This window comes from Myxine glutinosa, chromosome 1 (assembly GCF_964187855.1).
Source record: "Myxine glutinosa chromosome 1, kmMyxGlut1.1, whole genome shotgun sequence".
Taxonomy (NCBI): domain Eukaryota; kingdom Metazoa; phylum Chordata; class Myxini; order Myxiniformes; family Myxinidae; genus Myxine; species Myxine glutinosa.
In genome coordinates, this window is record NC_136261.1 from 298,337,463 (window position 1) to 298,359,025 (window position 21,563).

Genomic DNA, 21,563 nt, shown 5'->3' on the forward strand with positions numbered 1-21,563 from the left:
GCAAACGTGTGCACCAAACTTCATGTGGATGCATCCAAAACTTTTTGAGATATCATGCTATACTGAATGGTACTGGTAGACACGTCTCGTGTAAGTATGACAGCAGAGCATCACAAGATAGCAATATTTAAAATCCATAACCACCAAAAAAAACCTTGTAATTAAAAATGTCATTTTTGTTTTACACAACTTTAATAAATCAACAACACGAGCACCCTCTGCCCTCTGGACGAGTGAACCCTTCTCAGTTTATCGGAGCTTGGACCGGAGTACGTGCAATGCTGTGTTCCATTACCAAGCAGCTTGGAGAGCGCTTGCCAAGTGGCTTAAGCACTCCAACGAAACGGCTGGCTTGGCAAGCGATAGCAAGCCGATTGGGAATGGTACAGTACAGTACATGCTCGTCTGTTGGCCTTGCGTGGCCACTTAAGGTCAGTACAGTATATTGGAAGCAGAGGTAGAACCGGATTTCGAATCTCTACGTCGGTCCAACAACTGTTAAATGGCAATTTTGGAGTTTTGGTGACGTCCACGTTTCCTCCATTATGATTTATGATTATACTATTATTAATAAAGAAAGAAGAAAATTTGCATAATACATACTCATTCCCCAAATCAACCTTCAACAAACACACGGAACGGAACTCACCTGTCGTACTCGGAGCGAGTGAGAAACATGCTCACCTGCCGTGACACGAAAAAAGGGAAAATGTCAGAATGACAACTTTCAGGACAAACAATATAATGAATCAACGAGTCTCTGCTTTGCTGAGATTCCAGTAGAACAAAGAAGCTATTCGGTTAACCTAATCAGTCTAACTAGATAATCTCTCAATTCCCCAAATTTCCCACAAACCGTTGCAGCTTTCTGGGCGCCAGAAAATGAATCGGAGCTTAAGGCCTAACTCGGCTAGTGGGGAAGCTGTGCCGACTCACGCAGAGACCTACTCAAAAATTTCTGTCCGCCGAAAAGTAAATATTGGTTCCACCACATTCCACTTCCGCCTTAACTGAAATTGTTGTATTATTTCATTACCTTGGAGATTTCTTAAAACGCATTGTTTTACTAATCTACTGTTATTCATAAAATGGCTTTCATGCTGTATTATTTCTGATAAAAGTCAGCTTAGTCATTAGGCGGCGTATTAGCAGTATGATTTTGGGGAACTTAAATCTAAGAGGTCATTACGCCTATCAAATCCTGCGCTACCATTGTCCTGACATATTGTTGTTTGTCTGTGCTCTTTTCCTATGCTGAGCGTCAAGCAAAGTACTATTTTTAGTCATTGGTTTGACTGGGCCAAGTGTGTGTTCAGTTACCAAGCAGCTAGCTAGCGCTCGCCAAATCATGTTCATTATGAATGGTTTCGAATGAAGTGCTTGTTTGAATGCTTAAGCAACTTGTCGAGCGATATACAAGAAACTCGGTAAATGAACACACCCCTGGTTTCGATCCATACCACCATCCACCCAGACTCAGAGTGATTACTCTAGCGCCGCCTAGTCTGGTTAAATATACTGGTGTGGCGGACACGAAAGCTCACTGGCGCGAGGGCATCATTCCGCGCACCAAGTGGGCGGCGGCCACGCCAGAGGAGTAGGCGTGGCCGCGGGATATACACCGGGCGCGCAGCCCGGAACGCTCCAGTGCTACAGTGAGCTCTGATAATAAAGACTTAAACTTACTGCGTTGTCCGCTTCCTTCTTGTTGTACAAGTAAGCGTGCGTAGCACCGCGCTTTATTGGTGACCCTCCGACGTTGGATCAGCCGTCGCTGACCGACCGAATACGCCATCGCAATGGCAAACAACGCGGTTACAATCAAGCTCCCCGAGTTCTGGGAAGCTCAAGCCAAAGTTTGGTTCCTGCAGGCAGAAGCCCAGTTCCGACTTCGAGGCATCACGGCGGACGAGACACGCTACTGCCACGTCGTCGCCTCCCTCGGGGCCGGCACGGCCGCCCGCGTCGTGTCGGTCCTGAGGAACCCACCGGCCGACGACAGGTACGAGGCGATCAAGCGTCTCCTCCTCGCCACGTTCGGCCTCACGGTGGACGCACGGGCCGAACGCCTCTTGGACCTCCCCGAGCTCGGTGACACGCGACCGTTGGTCCGAATGGACCATATGCTGTCGCTCATGGGCGACGAAACCCCAAACGCTCTATTCCGGGCGTTATTTCGACGCCAGCTGCTGGCACGAGTCCGCCTCGCGTTGGCCGGTTCTGCGACAACGGAACCCCGAGCGCTCGGGGCCGAGGACGACAAGTTCTACACAGCTTTGGACACGCAGGCGAGTTTCGGTGTGGCCGTAGCGGCTCCCGAGCCCGAAACTGCTGCGGGTGCCCACCCCTACTATGCGACGCACCGCGTCGCCGCTGAACCTCCTGCGGGTGCCCACCCCTACTCCGAGGGGCGCCTCGTGGCGGTCGCCACGCCCCGCCAACCACCACCGCGGAAACCGCGGCCTCCGGCTTCGCCGCAAACCTGGTGCCATTTCCATGCTAGGTTCGGCCACGAAGCCCGACAATGTCGCCCGCCATGCTGATTCGGCAGGTCGGGAAACGCCCGGGCCGGCCCTCGGTAGTGGCACTGAGCGCCGGCCGATTAAACAGCCTCCTGTACATAACGGACACCTTATCCGGGCGCCGTTACCTGTGTGACATGGGAGCACAGGTGAGTGTCGTTCCCGCCGGTATGTCCGACAAGCAGTCCGCGGGCCGGGGCCCCGCGCTGCTTGCTGCCAACAGTACGCCCATTCGCACATACGGAAAACGCTGCCTTTCTCTGCGGTTCGGAGGGCAGGTTTTCCGGTGGTCGTTCGTCACTGCCGACGTGCCTATGGCACTGCTTGACGCGGACTTCCTTTGTGCCAATGGCCTCTTGGTGGACGTAAAGCACAGAAGGCTTGTCCAGGCTGAGACGTTCAGCTCACTCGCGTGCACGCTGCCCGCCTCGTTGAGCAGCTCACGGAGCGGCTCATCGAGCGGCTCGCCGAGCGGCTTGCTGAGCGGTTTGGTTCCGGTCAGGTTCATCTGCACGCTTCCGGCAGCGGATGAATTCACCTGCCTCCTCGCCCGTTTCCTGGCCCTCACGAGGCCCACCTTCTCGGTGGGGACCATCAAGCACGGGGTGGAACATCACGTCCCCACCGCCGGGCCACCGGTCTACGCCCTGGCACGCCGCCTTGAGCCGACGAAGCTCGCGGTTGCTAAAGCCGAGTTTGCTACGCTGGAGCGGCTCGGCATCGTGCGACGCTCCGAGAGTGCTTGGGCGTCGCCGCTTCACATCATACCCAAGCCCGGCGGGGGATGGCGACCGTGCGGGGACTACCGCCGTCTCAACGACACCACCACCCCCGACCGCTACCCCGTCCCCCATATTCAGGACTTTTCCGCCCGCTTGGCGAATATGTCCTTCTTCTCGAAGGTGGACCTCATACGTGGTTACCACCAGGCCCCCGTCAGGCCGGAGGACATCCCGAAGACGGCTGTCATCACGCCGTTCGGTCTTTTCGAATTTCTTTGGATGCCCTTCGGTTTGAAGAATGCGGCTCAGGCGTTCCAGCGCCTCATGGACAGCGTCTTGCGCGACTTTGATTTCGTCTACGTCTATCTGGATGATATCCTCGTCGCAAGCGCGTCCCGCGAAGAGCACCTCCACCATCTCCGCATGCTTTTCGAACGCCTGGGCCAGCACGGCCTGATCGTGAACCCCGCCAAGTGCTGGTTCGGTGTCACTGAAATGGACTTTTTCAGGCACCGCGTCACCAGGCACGGGGCCGTCCCCCTACCGGCCAAGGTGGAGGCGGTGAAGGGGTTTCCGCGCCCCCGCACGATCAGGGGGCTCCAGGAGTTCCTGGGCATGGTAAACTTTTACCATCGGTTCCTGCCCGCATCGCCCAGCTCCTGCGCCCCCTGCACGAGGCCCTCCGAGGGAAGCCGGGCAAAGTGACGTCACCTGGACCGAGCAGATGGACGCGGCGTTCGTGGGCGCGAAGCTCGCCTTGGCTAACGCCACCATGCTCGCGCACCCAGCGCCCGATGCACCGATCGCCCTCACCACCGATGCCTCGGACTACACGGTGGGCGCGGTGCACGAGCAATGGGTGCGTAGAGCTTGGCAACTGCTGGCGTTCTTCAGCAGGCAGCTTCGCCCGCCCGAACGCCGGTACAGTACCTTCGACCGCGTGTTGCTCGGGCTCCACCTGGCGGTCAGGCACTACCGCCATCTGCTCGAGGGCCGTGCGTTCACGGCCTTCGTCGACCACAAGCCACTGGTGTTCACGATGGGCAAGGTCGCCGAGCCGTGGTCGGCCCGGCAGCAGCGTCACCTCTCGGCCGTGTCCGAATACACGACGGACATCCAGCACGTCGCGGGGAAGGACAACCCGGTGGCGGATTGCCTTTCCCGGTCCGTTGCCCACGCGGTCCACCTCGGCATCGACTATGCCCGGATGGCGGCGGACCAGGCCGCCGACCCCGACGTCCAGGCCTTGCGGACCGCCGTTACGGGCCTCCGCGTCACCGAGGTGCCGTTCAACGGCGCGGGCACGGCCCTCTGGTGCGACGTCTCCCTCGGGCGGCCTCGCCCCATCGTGCCCGCGGGCTGGCAGCGCCAGATTTTCGACGCCATCCACGGCCTGTCCCACCTGGGCACGAGGGCCTCCAAGAGGTTGATCGCCGACAAGTTTGTCTTGCATGGCCTCCGGAAGGCCGTCCGCACCTGGGCCAGGACGTGCCTCGCGTGCCAGCGCGTGAAGGTGCACCGACACACCCAGGCCCCATTGGCCCCGTTTGCGGTGCCGGAACGTCGGTTTGACCACGTTCACGTGGACCTGGTGGGACCTCTGCCCCCCTCGCGGGGTTTCACCCACGTCCTGACCATGATGGACCGCACCACCCGGTGGCCGGAGGCCGTGCCTTTGGCGTCAACGACGGCGGCGGACATCGCGCAGGCGTTCATCGCCACCTGGGTCGCCCGGTTCGGCGCCCCCTCGGACATCTCGTCCGACCGCGGCCCCCAGTTCACCTCGGAGGTCTGGGGGGCGGTCGTGCGGGGGCTCGGGGTCCAGCTGCACCGCACCACGGCCTACCACCCCCAGGCTAACGGCCTGTGCGAGCGGTTCCACCGCTCGTTGAAGGCCACGCTCCGGGCGACCCTCCGCGACGGCGGCTGGGTCGACAGGCTCCCCTGGGTGCTGCTGGGCCTCCGGACGGCGCCCAAGGATGACCTGCGCGCATCCGCGGCGGAGTTGGTCTTCGGGCAACCGCTGCGGGTGCCGGGCGAGTTCCTCCCCGACTCCACGGCACCATTGTCCGCGGCGCAGGAGCGCTCCGCGCTGCAGGAGACCGCCCAGAGGTTCGCCCCGGTGCCCACTGTGCACCACGGGCACCCACCTACGCAGGTCACCCCGGAGCTTCGCACCGCGGAGTACGTCTTCGTCCGGCACGACGCCCACCGGACACCACTGTGGCCCCCGTATGACGGGCCTTTCCGCGTGCTGGAGACCGGGGTGAAACATTTCACCTTGGACATCGGCGGGACTCCTGACCGTGTCTCCATAGACCGCCTCAAGCCGGCCCACCTCGACGTGGACCACCCACCGCCGGTGGCTCTGCCCCCGCATCGGGGCCGCCCCCTGGCGGGCGCACCCCCAGCCCCGCCGGCACGCCGCCCCCTGAGCCTGCACCCATCCCGGGTGCAGCCGGAGGCATCCCAGCTGGCATCCCTGCACCCCGGACGCCGCCAGTCGCCAGAGGGCGCTTTGGCCGAGTCATCCCTTTGCCCCGCAAAATGGCCCTCCAGGTGCGCGGGAATTCTGGGGGGGGGGCGCGTGAGGCGGACATGAAAGCTCACTGGCGCGAGGGCATCATTCCGCGCACCAAGTGGGCAGCGGCCACGCCCGAGGGGTAGGCGTGGCCGCGGGATATACACCGGTTGCGCAGCCCGGAACGCTCCAGTGCTACAGTGAGCTCTGATAATAAAGACTCTTAAACTTACTGCGTTGTCCGCTTCCTTCTTGTTGTACAAGTAAGCGCGCGTAGCACCGCGCTTTACTGGATTTACAGTACAGTACATAGATGCTGGATTTACAGTACAGTACATATATGCCGGATTTACCGTACAGTACAGTATATGTATGCTGGATTTACAGTACCGTACAGTACATATATGCTGGATTTACAGTACAGCACAGTACAGTATATGTATGCTGGATTTTCAGTACAGTACAGTACAGTATATGTATGGTGGATTTACAGTACAGTACATAGATGCTGGATTTACAGTACAGTACATATATGCCGGATTTACCGTACAGTACAGTATATGTATGCTGGATTTACAGTACCGTACAGTACATATGTGCTGGATTTACAGTACAGCACAGTACAGTATATGTATGCTGGATTTTCAGTACAGTACATATATGCCGGATTTACAGTACAGTATATGTATGCTGGATTTACAGTACCGTACAGTACATATATGCTGGATTTACAGTACCGTACAGTACATATATGCTGGATTTACAGCACTGTACAGTACATAATTATATATGCTGGATTTACAATAAAATGGAGCCATATTTTCAAATATCCGTTCAAAACGTGCATTTCGTTGACTGTCCCATTAACGTTAAAATCTTCATTTCTCTTACCCTATTTATATTCCATTTTGTTAATCATAATCCATCTATGACGATGACAAAAATTTATCTCTCATCTTGTTTCGCTTTAATTGATTTCTTTCCTCTGCATTTTAATTTTCGATGAGAATGTGGCGGTGTAAACGGAAATGGAATGATAGGTGGTGTAAAACCATATTTCCTCCACTGCCCCGTCTTCTGCCTACACTCCTAAAGCGTTTTGCAACTAACATTGAGTGCAGCACTAAATATTATCGGTTATAAGCAACTAGACATCTTTAAAATTTCAGAGGAAATAACTTCATTGAGAGGTGAAGATGACAGCAAGCGTTGCAATGGCGGGCGCAGTTTGGGGCATTTTTGCGGTGTTCGGCCCTTTTTGTACCTCTACTTGTCAGGCCTCACACAGCGCACTTAGTGCGAGGAACCTGTGATCCCCGAGCAGAGAGTCCTGGGCTCTGGTGGAAGACTTGCTGGAACGGAATTTCTTTTTTCCCATTACCTCTGGTTTGTCAGATTTGTATGGTTTTTTCCCCTCTTTTCGAATGTATCTTTTTACTTTTGATCATCAAACTGTTTATTATCGCGTCAAGTACGTGAGTTATCACGGTAGTTAATCCCTGTTTTATGACTTATTGGTATTAAATGAGTTTTATTTCTTAGTGTTCACAGTAGGCCTAAAGGTAGTCGTGGTAGTGAGGGTACCGTTTGGCAGCGGTGGCGGGGATGTTGCCTTGTGGTGGTGGTGATTGTATTGATAGTAGTAGTGGTGGTGTTTGTATTGATAGTAGTAGTAGTAGTAGTAGTAGTAGTAGTAGTGGTGGTGGTGGTGGTTGTATTGGTAGTAGTGGTGGTGGTGGTGGTTGTATTGGTAGTAGTGGTGGTGGTGGTGGTTGTATTGGTAGTAGTGGTGGTGGTGGTGGTTGTATTGGTAGTAGTGGTGGTGGTGGTGGTTGTATTGGTAGTAGTGGTGGTGGTGGTGGTTGTATTGGTAGTAGTGGTGGTGGTGGTGGTTGTATTGGTAGTAGTGGTGGTGGTGGTGGTTGTATTGGTAGTAGTGGTGGTGGTGGTGGTTGTATTGGTAGTAGTGGTGGTGGTGGTGGTTGTATTGGTAGTAGTGGTGGTGGTGGTGGTTGTATTGGTGGTGGTAGTAGTAGTGGTGGTTGTATTGGTGTAGTACTAGTAGTGGTATTGGAAGTGGTGGTTGTATTGGTGGTAGTAGTAGTAGTAGTGGTGGTTGTATTGGTGTAGTACTAGTAGTGGTATTGGAAGTAGTGGTTGTATTGGTAGTAGTGGTGGTGGTTGTATTGATAGTAGTACTAGTAGTGGTATTGGAAGTAGTGGTTGTATTGGTAGTAGTGGTGGTTGTATTGGTAGTAGTGGTGGTGGTTGTATTGGTAGTAGTAGTAGTGGTGGTGGTTGTATTAGTAGTTGTAGAGGTGGTGGTGGCGGCGATGGTGCTGTTGTCCCATATGTAACCTGTGGCTGCTGGTTACATCATTGCTGGGAGTGCTGCTGATGCAGTGTCCCCTGTTACCAGTAAGCTGGTACTCATTATGCCGACCTCGGAAGGATGATGGGCTGAGTCAACCCACCTGGGGTTATTTCAACAGCACGACAGGGCTCAAACTAAAGATCTTAAGCCAGCCATCTTCACCGTTAAGCCAACACCACGCTGTCATGGTGCTGTCTACAATCGACGAAACAGTTTTTTTTCCAGACTAGAGGCATGGGAGAGGGAGGGAGTCTTGCGCTTATTTTTAAGATGGAGGCTTTCTGTGTCGATGAATTTAAAAAAAAAAAGAGTAATCTGCTCTTGCACCATTGATCGAGCATTCATGGAGGGAAGCCCATGAAATTACACATTTCAGGAGATCACGTGGCGAGTTGGGCCGACTAAAACAATGAAGGATACATCTGGTTTGGTGAGAACCTGAAGTTGGTTTTTTGGGGAAATGACTGGTTCTTGGTTTGAGTTTTGCAATGGTGAGCCAATGTGTAGCTTCTGCTTCACAACATGGACAATTGCATGGTTGAAAGGTCTGTGTAGGCTGTGCACCAGTATTGAAAGCAAGTGACTGACAAGGGTTTGGTCAGGAGAATTTGTCCAAATGTATTCTTCAATTGGGTATGTACGAGGTGAGGGAACAGCGTTGTCCTGCCGGCACAGTTATGCCTCCATTCGGACATTGTGCTTGGTTTGCATGTCAATTATCACTGTCGAAGATCAGGGATTGTGCCGTCATCATATGACAAATTTGCCTTTATCTAAGTTTCTGGCAACTATGTATGTAATATGTATACGCCGAGGCTGGAACCAAGCTGGCTGGATTTTGTTTTCCAAGTGCCATGTTTTTATCAGTTGTCGAACTCCGCACAGGCTGACGGGACATGATGGCATTTTTCTTTCAATAGATTTATTTGTCATCAGCATTACGTGTCATAAACAGAATGTCAATGAGTCATTCTTGATGCTTCTGCAAGTACTTATTCATCCACCGATTGGCTGTCAGCCGTTTTTTAGGTCACCCTATTTATGCAAAAAAAAACTTTCCTTTTGTTTGTAACCAAAACTAGTAAGTAATTGCTTTTAGTTTTACTCTTTGTATTGTTTCTTCAATGTAAATGGCCAAATGCAGTGGATGTCAAAAGTGGTTTTATTTCACGTTTTCCATTGATAACGTTGTGATGATGATGAAGGAATTTTTACATTCGAGACAGAGCTCGTGTCTAATTTCAGACTCGTTTCGTTTGAAGGGGAAATGTTGCGACGCATGGTGGCCGCATGGCCTGCCACCGTGGCTGGAGGTGTGCGGTCCTTGGGGCCAGCCACCCGGTTTCTGGGCCTGTTCGTACTTTTGGTCTACGGCCTCTCCTGGATCGCCGACACGCAGACGCTGCTGGGAGTTTCACCCGGCTTACTTGGTCCACCGGCTTTCTTTCTTTGGCCACTGGTGACGCACGTTTTTGTTGAAGTTGGCCTTGGTGGTCTGGTTTGCAGCTTGACTACGGTAAGGATGACCTCTCCGGTTTCTGGATTCCATATCGTAAAATATCGCTCGAACAATAAATGCTTGAATCGCAAATAAGCAATTTGGCAGTATGAAAATTGGTGTAAAAGATCTATACAGGCTCTATTCAAATTCGTGAGAAAGATCTGTATAGCCCCTAAACAAGTTGGTGAGAGTCCACGATAAAAATTGCTCTGTACCTCAAATTATTTTGCAACTGAAATGAGTCTCGACATTAAAATCAGCATAATTTGCTGTTACCTTGGGTGACACTCCAGTATAGTATGGAAATCCTTTTTAACTCAACTGGGCTATGTCCAGCTGAGTTTTTGTCGACACCCAGTGTCCGTCTGTCTGTCGTCCGTAAACAATTCGACGTCTACGCTCTGAAAGTCACAAATATTGATGAAGTTTGATGAAACTTGTTTTACAGCATCTTTAAGACATAAACTAGTTTGGGATTGCATTTGGGCGTTGCACGCCCAAAAATGGGCGCGGCAGGGCGGCCATATTGAAAAATCAATTTTTGTCATATATATTTTAGCACATATAAACTATATAGTTTGTGGTTCTATTATGCATATTCTAACCATATTGATATAGACCAGTTGAGTTCAGGTTCCCTGGAACCTCTAGTTTTTGTAACCACCCATGTGGAGGGTTCTGTATTTTCGTCATCAGAAATGCATGCCGCTATTATTCGGGAATTGAGGTGCTATTCTGATATGCCGATTCGTTTCTTCACCCATATACTCCGGATGGGATGCAATGCTAACTCATGACCACGATTATGCGAATTACCCCCACGGTAGTTTTTTCTGAGGTATTTTTGTAGAAGTTAGCCAGGCCAGGTACAAAAGCTTGCTGGCGTGTTACCGTGATCAGGTGTCCACCAGAACATCTGTCTGTCGGTAAATGCGGAAATAGCGTCCATTGTTGGGTTTTCCCATCACCGTTTCCTTATATGAAATTCAGGAAAATACCAAAGTGCCATCTTTACATTGCATGAAGTAAAGACTATTCTACTGCGCACAAATACAAAACCTGATAATGTCTGTTGGTCACAGTTAAGTTTGTGACCACATCAATACCAGACCAATAAACTTTAACAAGGAACTTTAACACAAGAGGAGTCCAGTTGGCCCATCATGCCTGTGCTGCACGACCACCACATTAAATAAATCTGTCAGGTTATTGACTGTTTCACTGGGAGAGGAGGGTGGGTGAGAGGGGTAGGAGTGGTGGGAATGAGGAAAGTGTGACAGGCACAGTTTCAAGTCCTCACATCATCCCCCAGTTTGGTCCCCAGGACTGCCCCTGTAAGACTGTTTGAGGCCTCGCATCCGTCTCTCCTGTAGGATGGGAATCGTCGTTGTGAACTGGGACAGGCCCAGTTCACCGTCATCCGTTTTGGCGTGGAAGTATGCTCCAGGCGTGTCATTTGGTAGCCTGAGCCACAGCCTTTTACATGGTGATTGATTTGCTCATCCAGCCTGCGGAGTTTCTCATCTGCCAGTACCCAAGACAAGCCTGTGTTGGTGCTTGGGTATATGGTGTACTCTGAGTGTGCACATTCTTTGCTGAGGTTTCAGCGGTGCTCTGCCAACATTTTGCAGCCCTTCCTCAAATATGGAACCATGGGAAGGCACCACTCCTCGGGGTTGTAATTGTATTCTGAGGTATTTCAGCTGGCTCCCTGTGTCTAGCACGGTCAGGTAACGTGGCTCGAGATGGAACACTTCAGAAGAGTTCACCACGTACCGTTTCTCCTTCCCGTCGATGGCAACAGCTCGAGTCGGAGACTTCTCCACATTGAGTGCCAGTCCTGCTGCAGCCAGACAGTCATGCACTGCATCCAAAGACCTTTGGAGCCCGGGCAAAGTCCGTGCACAAAAGATTAGGTCGTCAGCAAATGCCAGTGCAGGCACTACTGTCCCGTCTAACCTTGCCCCCACTCCCTCGGGGATGTTTCGCAACACCTCGTCCAACACCGAGTTGCAGAGGATAGGTGAGAGGGGGACGCCCTGCATGACCATTGCAACTCAAGTTTATTCACAGCATTAAAAAAAAAATCTGGGTATAAGGGGGTCTACCAGGTGTCTACAGTGGATCCAGGTTTGATCCCCAAAATAGGAATTTGCTTTTTCCTCTGAAACTACACATAATATTTTAATGAAACTTGACCACAACCTTCATTGCACGTGATGTACCAAAGTTTGGCCATGGCCTTTAAAAAAAATCGGGCCCTAAGGTGTTCTACTGGGGGAAGGGGAGGGGGGTAAGTGGTCCACCCCCAACGTAGGTATTCACTCTTTTCTCGGCAACTACACACACAGTTTTGATGAAACTTGATCACAACTTTCATCACCCGTGATTCATCAACGTTTTTCAAGGAATTGGAAAAATCTGGGTCTAAGGAGGTATACAGGGTTGGAGGTTGCACCCCAAAATAGGTATTTTTTTTGTTTGTTTCAAGTCTTATGATTACGTTAGTGTGATTGTACATGCTGGCCTGCCTTTTACCAACCATTGAAGTTGGTTTAAAATACCATGATGCTGTTTAACATACCCTTAGTCAGTGTAGTATACTGCTTTTTTCTACAAGGTGAGCACCCAGGGGTATTTCCCCTATTTTTTTAAATTTCTGTTTGAGGCATAATGATCTTACATTTACTTCGAGGCTTTTGTCTAGTATAAAGTGTTTTCCACTTCTTTCCATTGCAGCTTTCCTTGTCAGGCCGTTTTTTAGAGCCTGTCTGGGGACCAAGCCAGTTGCTGCTTTTCTTTTTGGCAATCTCAGTAACTTCGGGCCTTATGGCTGCCTTATCGGCCCTCCTGGCATACGCAGCAACATCTCGGGACATTCTTCTCTTCGGCGCTCATTTCCATGGCGTTGCACCTCTTACTGGAGCCTTCTGTGCTGCATTGGCACCGGGCATTCTGGTGGAGAGCCCTTTCATATCTCGCCCACGCGTCTGGGTTGTGATTGCCGTTCTGACATTCTTAATCACATGGTTCGGCTTGTTTCCACTGCGCTGTGCCCTAGGCCTTGTGTTCGGTGGACTTTCCGGTTGGGGATACTTAAAAGTGCGACCACAGAAGGCCATTGCTGCTCCACGAGTTCCTGGTGCAGCTGACGTGATGGTGGTGTTTCGGAGGGGACTCATGAGGCTGGGGTTATTGGGAGGTGGAGGACGAAGGCGTGTTCATACTACTGCTGGACCACATGTCACCGTCTCCGTGGAGTCCCCAGATGCTGAAAGGAGGAGGTAGGAGGGATGAGCTGTTTTGGTATACTGATTGCTTTCAGCAAATCATATTCATTTACTCCTAATTTATTTGAACTTACTTGGTTGTAACTAATACTTTGCATCCAGCAGATTTTCCAGCTCTTAAACCTCTAAGATTGACATTGTCTAGTGATCTAGTCTATTATTTGGTCCAACAGATGGTGGTGTGTTGAACTGTTTCGGATGAAGGCATTGTTTGCATATGTTGCTTTATCTTGCACTCGCCAAACTAATTACTTTGGTATGCACCATGTGTAAACCAAACTAGGCAGGTAGTGTACACCCTCCTTGAAGGTTATTTGTTAGCCAGCTGGGTTTTATTGAAAACTATTGTGACATGGTAATTCTCCTGAGATTAACGCAATTTGCAGTAGCTGTGAATCCAAATCCTTTCTACTGCTGATTTTAATCCACAACCTCTGGAATGATAGTCCAGTGTCCTTCCACCCGCACCCGGTTAGTCCTACACATAGTACATACACTTGTTACCCTCGCCAGAGAACAGGGTATTGAATTTGAGTCCGTTTGTTACTTAGCAATTTTTATTTATTTATTTTTTAACAAGTATGTTGATCACGTGTGTGTGTGTGTGTGTGTGTGTGTGTGTGTGTGTGTGTGTGTGTGTGTGTGTGTGTGTGTGTGTGTGTGTGTGTGTGTGTGTGTGTGTGTGTGTGTGTGTGTGTGTGTGTGTGTGTGTGTGTGTGTGTCTCCACTCACTTATACTTGCCTGCACGTCATAATTTTAAACTGATCTTCACGAAACTTCACCAAATGGTACAGTTCGTGGTCTGACAAAATCCTATATATTTTTGAGGTCAAAAGGTCAACCACTTTTTTGAAATCTCCAAAATCCTCAATTTTCATCCAATTGACTTGAAATCTGAATAGGATTTTCATTTATGGGACAATGAATTCAACCACCAACTATTTTTGAGGTCAACATAGGCCAAAAGGTCAACATAGGCCAAATTTCTAAAATTGTCCATTTTCATCCGATTGACTTAGTTTGAAGACGATTTGCATAACAGGTCACAATTCAACCACCAATTATTTGTGAGGTCAAAAGTATGCTCTACTGAGTGCCATTCTACTTTGTTCTCTTTTGCCAAGTGTCGCTCTGAGTAATTTTTAATTTGTCTGTTTGTTTGTTTGTCTGTTTGTCCACACAGAATAAATATGATTTTCTCTGCAACCGTTGGTCTGATTGACAGGAAATTTTCACCATAGATGCACCTTCTGTATATTTTTTAATGATAATTATGACGTCACATGGTATGGCCGCCATCTTGGAAAAACCCAAAAACTTTGCATCTCTATATCTCCGAAAGTGCTGCAAAGAAAAAATTGAGACATGGCTCATTGTATAGAACTCTCCATGGGGAATAAAATACGTTAATGATGATGTCATAATGGATGCACCTATGACATCATTCGACAAGTACAAAACTTCATCTGATCAAGATGAAATTTATTGAGCGTCATCTCGGGATAAATTGGTGGAGAAAAGAAAAACGATGATGTCGTCAGTCATGTGGTTTAGTCGCCATATTTGTTTCACCACAAAAGCCTTAAAAACCACTAAAAACATGTCCAGGTGAGGGTCTGCAATTTCTGATTGCTCTTTTTTGTTAATATTGTTCCAGTTGCCTGGTTTGAATTTGGTGACTTGTGTTATCATGACTGAAACAGCTTTCCTTGTCGGGCCGTTTTTTAGAGCCTGTTTGGGGACCAAGCCAGTTGCTGCTCTACTTTTTGGCAATGTCAGTAACTTTGGGCCTTATGGCTGCCTTATCGGCACTCCTGGAATATGCAGTCACCCGCCTCAAAGACCCCCTGTTGTATCTGCGTCTGACAACGGTGTTACCGTACAGATTGGAGTCTCCAAACCAGGTTAAGATCACACCAATAGGCGGCCACTTGACTAATCTCATCAAGCCGAGCAAACCTTCTGGTCATGTGGTGTGATCTTTTTTTAGCAGTAGGGAGACTGTGGCCAATCCAACTTTAAAAGGGTTTAAACCAAACCACCAGATGAAGCCACCACGATGAACAGAATCTACCCAAGAGACCAAGTCGGGTTTATATGTGTATTGAAAATGCGCAGGGGGGATGGGAATGCAGGAGAAGCAATCGCAATTTTAAAAAAAACGCAACGGTACCCGCCCTACGGGCGGGGCTTCAATTGGGAGGCCCAAATTAAAAGGCAAAATATCAGAAATTGAAGGCTTTTTTATTTTAAACGATTTATATAAACATCCGTTAAATCATATCACACGCAAATCATCAAAATCTAAACAGTATTTGTAGAATTTCAATAAAAGCCACATCACTGTTCATATCGGTAAATATTATTCCATCGTGTTTCAAATTTGGGCAATGGTCTCTCCAATATTCGATGTGTTCACGGTTTGAATTACGTAACGTAACGTTTGTGACGATGTTTTCGTTGTGACGATGTTTGTGTTCACTGTAGTGTTTGATGTGACGGTGTGAACGGAATTTCGTAATGTTTTTCGTTTTTATTTTTGTAATCGTTTAATGAACGTTTAATGTTTAATGAACGTTTAATGAATGTAATGATCATTAAATGAATGAATGAATGTAATGAATAATTCAATGCGAAGCGAAAGACGCCTCAGAGCTGTCACATTCACAATCGCTATGTAGTTCCTACTCCCGATACGTATTTCCTTCATTGTAAAAACTACCAAGCCAACAGTTAAAAGGATTTTGAGCCGATAGGTGGTACGGTCTTGGCAAGATCGATGGAGACAGCGATCTGTTAGCGTATACACCGCCCAAATAGCTATGTGGAATTCTCTCATGTAGAGATTAAACCCATGTCGTTTGAACTTTGGCCGAGGTCATTATTTACTTTTAATGATGTTTATATACGAATCAAAAAGAAGATAATTGGTTTTGGGTCATCCTTTCCGCATATCTCGTGGGATTGTGAGTTGGAGAGAAGACCATGATGGCGTGGAGGGGGTTGGCATTCTCTCATGCAGGGATTCAACCCTTGTCCTTATAAAAGGCCTTTGTCGGAGGTCATCGAGTCTGATCGGTGCAGCTGTGCAGCGATCGGTGCAGCCGTTTGTGCGGTACCCGGGAAAATAACGTTATGCGGTAGTCCAAACTGGAAAATGCTGGAGGCCAAAGCTGAAATTGGAAAAACAATATTGCCCATTTTACTCCAGGGGGTCCCAGGATTACACACCCAAAATATCATTGTGATCGGTTCAGCCGTTTTTGCGGTTCCTGGGAACGGACGGACGGACGGACATTTGGTGAATTATAGTATGATAACCCCTTCGCCCCGACCATTACATATCTGCACATGAGTCAACGAATCATCGAAAATCTTAATTATTGTATGCCTTATATGGGCCCAATTAGACATACCAGAGGATATAGACATAGGGAATTGAAAGGACAATTAGAGTTTTGGCAAACCGGCACGTTGTTATGTCCATGGCTAATCTACTCAGCAGGGGGGAGGAACGCAACCCAGCATGTAGGCGTAGTGTCTGCAGGCTGCCCAGATTCCTCTGCAAGGCACGTGGTCTTTCCAGGGTCTGCCTCACAAATACTCGGGCTCCCCACTGCATCGCATTTCCATGTCCTCCCGAGACAAATGCAAGCAGGCAGAGAGTGTGTATTCGCTCATGCCCTGCCTTGTACAAGGTTACATGCTTACGTCACTAGGTGACGACTACGCCCCTCCCCTCTCACTCACCATTGGTGGAGCAGCCCCTGCTTGACCCTTCACTCATTGTTCAGGAGATGCCACAAGGCCGGGAGAATCAAATCCGCATTTTCCCCACCTGAACTAGGGAAAACGGCCAAGTGTGTTCGGAAAAAGACACATGAAGAAAGGATAACAAAGGTATAAATATGAAATAATGGTCAAACGGGGTTTAGATTTTTAGATACACACAATGGGGTGAGTGCACGGCTTTAACTATACAAATTGGTGATGCATACGTGATCACATTTAATTACTTCTACCTACGCTTCTGTTATAAATTCGTAATAATGAAATAACTACGCTATATTAAGCATTCATTAAAATCTACGAGTCATTTCCACAATAATATTGTCGTGTTCCTCGCGATTTAAAAACCGACCAAGGAAACGATTACTCGAGCAATCTATAACTCCGAAGGCGTTCATTTCAAATATAGCAGAGTTCATACACGCAGGGAGGGAGGAGGATAAGGAGGGTGGGGAGGATGCTGAAGTTCCTCACCTCACGGTTCCCTCAAACCTGTGGAGATTAAATCAAGCGAACACCAAATTAAATGTACAAAAAGAAACACGTTTATTTTACGGAACCCGATACAAAGAAACGCGCCGGTAAATAAATATAATCCTAAATTGGGACGTCCCCACACCAGACTTAAACATGGGCAAATGGGAATATAAAAGGAAGGAAAGTAAATGTGTGAATTATCGTGCACTCGGCTCGATTGGCGCCTTGGCAGCGATCATCCAGTCCGAGCACGCACTCCGGTGTTGGCGGGAGGAAGGCCTCAATCCACCTCGTTTGCGTGCCGCTAGGCCTCACTGGCGTCTCGCCCATGCGTCGTTTCTGCCTGGCAAAACTGCCGCTCTCCGTCTGTAAAACTCGGCACGTCTCCCGGTGACGTCCCTGATCGCTGCCTGGAGCCCGCTGTCCCGGTATCGTTTTCCCTCGAGGTCTGAGCCGAGGGCAGAGGACTGCGTCAGGAAGGCAGCAAGAGGAGGAGGGAAGAGCGTTGCATGAGGAAGAGAAGACCTCTCGGGCAAGCAGACGGTCCAAGCGCAAGGTGGCAGGACAAATGAGAGTACAAAGGGGAGATCGATCTGACAGCCAAAATGCGACCGCTTACTATGGGATCCAGCACGAGAAGGAAGAAATGTCGGCACACGGTTCATGGTGTGGCTTCTCCTCTGACGTCATCAATCCTCCCTTCCAATCAGTCCTTCGCAAGGTGGGTGTGGCCTCAGCCTGCCTGAGCAATGAGTGTTGCTTTGTGGTGATGTAACTGGCTGCAGCTGCATCGGCGGTTCCCCGAACTGGCTTCCGGTGGGTTTTATGGTTATTGTGGTGGAAGGGGGATATTTACATGGTGTGTGTGATAATGGGCCTAACTAATGTCTATGGTGTGTTGCCATACGGGACACAGGTATGTTCACGGAGGGAACGACACACCAGGGAATTAGCATAATCCCTACAACTACTTAACATGCACCGCCCCCTTGTGGCGGTGACACATATCCAACTTATCCGACATCTGGGCTAGACAGGTCCTCTACTTATTTACATTGAGTTGGTTCTTGCTACCCACGGTCATCGGAGCACCTACCTATGCAGATCTACCTAAATCGATATATGGCCCTACCCCAAAATTCATAACATTTAATTACTTCTACCTACGCTTCTGTTTTAAACTCGTAATAATGAAATAACTACGCTATATTAAGCATTCATTAAAATCTACGAGTCATTTCCACAATAATATGTTGGTTAAACAATATTTTAGTCATTAAAAAAAAAAACTGAATGGTGCATTTTTTTTTCCTGTCAGTACCATAACTTTGCATCTTGTTTATTTTGTTTTAACACCTTTTGTAAGTGCAATGATGTCCATCTTTTGTCCACAGGCAACTTGCTCTTAAAGCTCTGGATGAAAGGCTGAGGAAAGCTGGAACAGCCACAGCCTGGCCCAGTCTTGAAAGTGACTGTGGAGAGGTAGAATCTGCTATTGCCACCGCTACCACAGGCCCAGGACTTTCCAAGCTTCCTGGGCCAGCACCGGCTGAAGTTTGGCTGGGAAAGGAGGCTCAAGAGGGAGAATCGAATGAATAAGTGCAACTTTTCTTCCGATACTTTTTGGTTTGATCGGAGTTGAACAGCTTGGCAAGAGCAGACAGACTGCTGAACTTTGCTGCACAATTTTTTTTCTGCTCATTGCGGAAAAGTGCTTGGCCCAGTGTTCGATGATGGATTTGTATCGAGAGTGAAAATGTGGTGACAGCCATATTGCACTGTCTACAAGGCTTCCAGATAGATTTTAATTATTTGTGTTGCTGGATGAAAGGGACTGCTTGCTATCTTGTAAGTGAATTAATATCGTTCTTCTGAGCACAGTTTTAAATCGCTCCATCAAAAGCTAATTGGCAAACGATAATGGTGTTGGCTGTCATCTAAAAGGGCCTGCACACTCTTCGAGTATGTAAATGTATTTTTTCTGTGAACCACACATTATTTAGGGCGACTCCTGTCTTCTTTTGACACTGCACCTGTTTGTTTTGAAGGTAGTTACACACCCCCATATTGCCACTGCTGGACCTCAAACACACCCGTAAACTCTCTTGCTGTCCCTGCCTTACACTTTTGTTTAAAGCAGTTCATTCCCCCCTGTCCTCCACCGCCTCGGTGCACAATTGTCAAATAGTTTATATATTGGTACTTTAAATATCAGTAAAGTGATTCATTTCTATCGAGTGAGTTTTGCTTACCTATGGAAAAACTTTCTGCTGTTTTTAAAAGTTTTGGCCAATTTTGTTGTACCGGTAGTTCATTTTCCTGCCAGTCGAAAGAAAGAGACAAAAAAGAACAACTTCCCTTGCTAGTGGATTGTTAGGCCGTTTGGGATACAATTACGGTATTCCCTTGATCTGGCTCATGCCAAAGCAGTGCTCGCCTGTGGTTGTAACACGTCTGTTTGCATTAATACAATTCGTTATTTATTCGGTCAAACTGTCTGAAATTTCCGGGTCGTTCTCATGCTCCTGGCCTCACCAGATCGGCAGAGCATTTTCCTCAAAGCTCATAAAGCAATGTCCCAGTTTGTTTCTTTTCTTCCCCACCACCATTCCCGTCTGGCACCTCCTGTTTCATTGGAGTTTATTTTCCAGTTCTTCACTGAGTTTATTCAACATGACTCTTGTTTGGCTATTGGCATGGAGATGCGCATGGAGTGTTATTCCCCGAACATACAATACCAGGAGACTGGAAATTGGCATTTGTATTTTGGTATTACCGATCAGATACCAAACTTTTAATGACTTTTGCCCTCCATTCCAACACTTATGGAAGTTTCGGAATTTCACAGTGGCTTGTATAATGCCAGTCTTACCCACCTGTCCCTTAACTAAAATAATGATTCCTTATGCCTTGATACGTTTTATTCATCAAAATTGCATCCAAGGACTAAGGTTGTCTTTTTAATTCTCTATGAACTTTGCCTGACAGGTCGATCCATTCATTTTGTTGATTATCCTAAAAGCATTCCAGATAGACATGGTGGTGGTGTTCTTGTCTCTATCGTCCAAGCAAACGGATTCAAAGTTTGAAGTATGTCGCCATCTTGCTTTGTTGACACTATCCTGTACTTGGCTCTTGACAATCATGAAGTTGTTTATTTGGTTTTTAATTGGAAAAAGTCACTTTTGCTTCATCAATGCCTCCTCTTAGTTTATCTCCCATGTATCCAGCCGTGCAACTTTAATAGCGCTGTTCTCTTCGGTGATACTTTTGAACATCGTTGTTTCTCGTTTGCCTGATGTAGCCGCTTGTTTTGAATCCTCGAGGTGCCTAATGTGGTTAGATTCCAGGTTTTGTTTTCTGCTTAAATGGGGTATAAACAACATGTACCCGTTTAAAACTGCAAACGGAATGCTGGTTTAACTCGTCAATCATTATGCTCACAAGATTACAATTTTTATTTTTCAAAATGTTTTTCATGACGGTTGTTTCTTGATTACAACATTGTGCATCGTTGCATGATTGCATTGTCAGTAGAGGCCATCTATATATTACATAAGGGAAATCTTGTTGCTCACCAACACATGTACTCCCCCTCCCTACCTCCTCACATCCTCACCTCATTCACTGCATGCATTTGGAGCCTCCATTCCTTCCCCTGTTTTTTTATTTAATTGTTTGCACATGTAATGTGTAGATGGTCCTGTATCCTTTGATGGACTTTCCTTTCATGCTAAGTCTATCCTTCATTGAACGTAGGAAAAAGAACTCTGGTATTTTCTATTTTATCGGCACACCAATCGCTTTCCAGAGCAATTGATCAGTATTATTTGTGGTTACAAAACAGTGGTTAGTCGTGAATGGGTTGAGCAGGGAATAGTGGAATTTTTTTCGTTGCAAGTGTATTCAGGAATGTGCTGGATTGGGAATGGAATAATACAGCTCGTGTACAGACAGGTGACATGTACACTTACTGGGAAAGATGCATCTTCCATTTCTATATTGACCGACGACTTATTCAAACATGCCAGCTCATTATTTGCGGATATTCCTTATAATTTGGACTTATTTTGCCTTGTAACAGCAGATTTTATTTTGGAACTGGAGAAATGCTTTCAAAGGTTGGACATTGGAAATAAATTGAATGTGGATATTTGGTTCTAATCATCTTGTGTTTTGTGCAGTCCACTGAGCGCATCGCTTTGCAGCAGTGATTGAGACGTCTTCTTTTCTGCAGGGAGAATTCGAGATTGTGAAGTATGTATCGCCGAGAACCAAAAACTGTGAAACCAAAATAACCTTTCCAGGAGACGGTGCAGAGCTCCATAAGTTCCTAATTTAAGGTGGCTTTAATGACGGTGATATC

The 21,563-nt window shown here is 48.1% G+C and overlaps 2 protein-coding genes across 3 annotated transcripts in view; one reads left to right on the plus strand and one right to left on the minus strand.

The window, feature by feature from the left end:
- PSMA5 (proteasome 20S subunit alpha 5) overlaps positions 1-1,253 on the minus strand; it is a 32,003-nt gene extending 30,750 nt beyond the window's left edge. Inside the window, exons 1-2 of the mRNA XM_068134850.2 lie at positions 857-1,253; positions 650-684 (exon numbers count right to left, since the gene is read on the minus strand). Coding sequence (XP_067990951.1) covers positions 650-678 — 29 coding nt within the window. The 5' untranslated portion in view covers positions 679-684; positions 857-1,253. The remainder of the gene's footprint in view (positions 1-649; positions 685-856) is intronic.
- Positions 1,254-6,780: 5,527 nt separating this feature from the next.
- TMEM115 (transmembrane protein 115) lies at positions 6,781-21,350 on the plus strand. 2 transcript variants are annotated; one of them, XM_068134862.2, is made up of 4 exons: positions 6,781-7,151; positions 9,402-9,655; positions 12,380-12,924; positions 18,592-21,350. In XM_068134862.2, exons 2-4 carry the CDS (start codon positions 9,407-9,409, stop codon positions 18,794-18,796), a joined length of 999 nt encoding a protein of 332 aa, XP_067990963.2. In that variant the 5' UTR covers positions 6,781-7,151; positions 9,402-9,406; the 3' UTR covers positions 18,797-21,350. The 2 variants fall into 2 exon arrangements, with proteins under 2 accessions (XP_067990963.2, XP_067990971.2); XM_068134870.2 differs by having other exon boundaries at positions 6,948-7,151; positions 9,385-9,655.
- The last annotated feature ends 213 nt before the right edge of the window (positions 21,351-21,563 follow it).

What these genes read in the sequence shown, in the direction of transcription:
- TMEM115 (XM_068134862.2), top strand. Translation starts at nt 9,407, where the DNA reads ATGTTGCGACGCATGGTGGCCGCATGGCCTGCCACCGTGGCTGGAGGT. An exon ending in TGGTTTGCAGCTTGACTACG is followed by an intron (nt 9,656 to 12,379) that starts GTAAGGATGACC and finishes TTTCCATTGCAG; the next exon opens with CTTTCCTTGTCAGGCCGTTT. An exon ending in CCAGATGCTGAAAGGAGGAG is followed by an intron (nt 12,925 to 18,591) that starts GTAGGAGGGATG and finishes TTTTGTCCACAG; the next exon opens with GCAACTTGCTCTTAAAGCTC.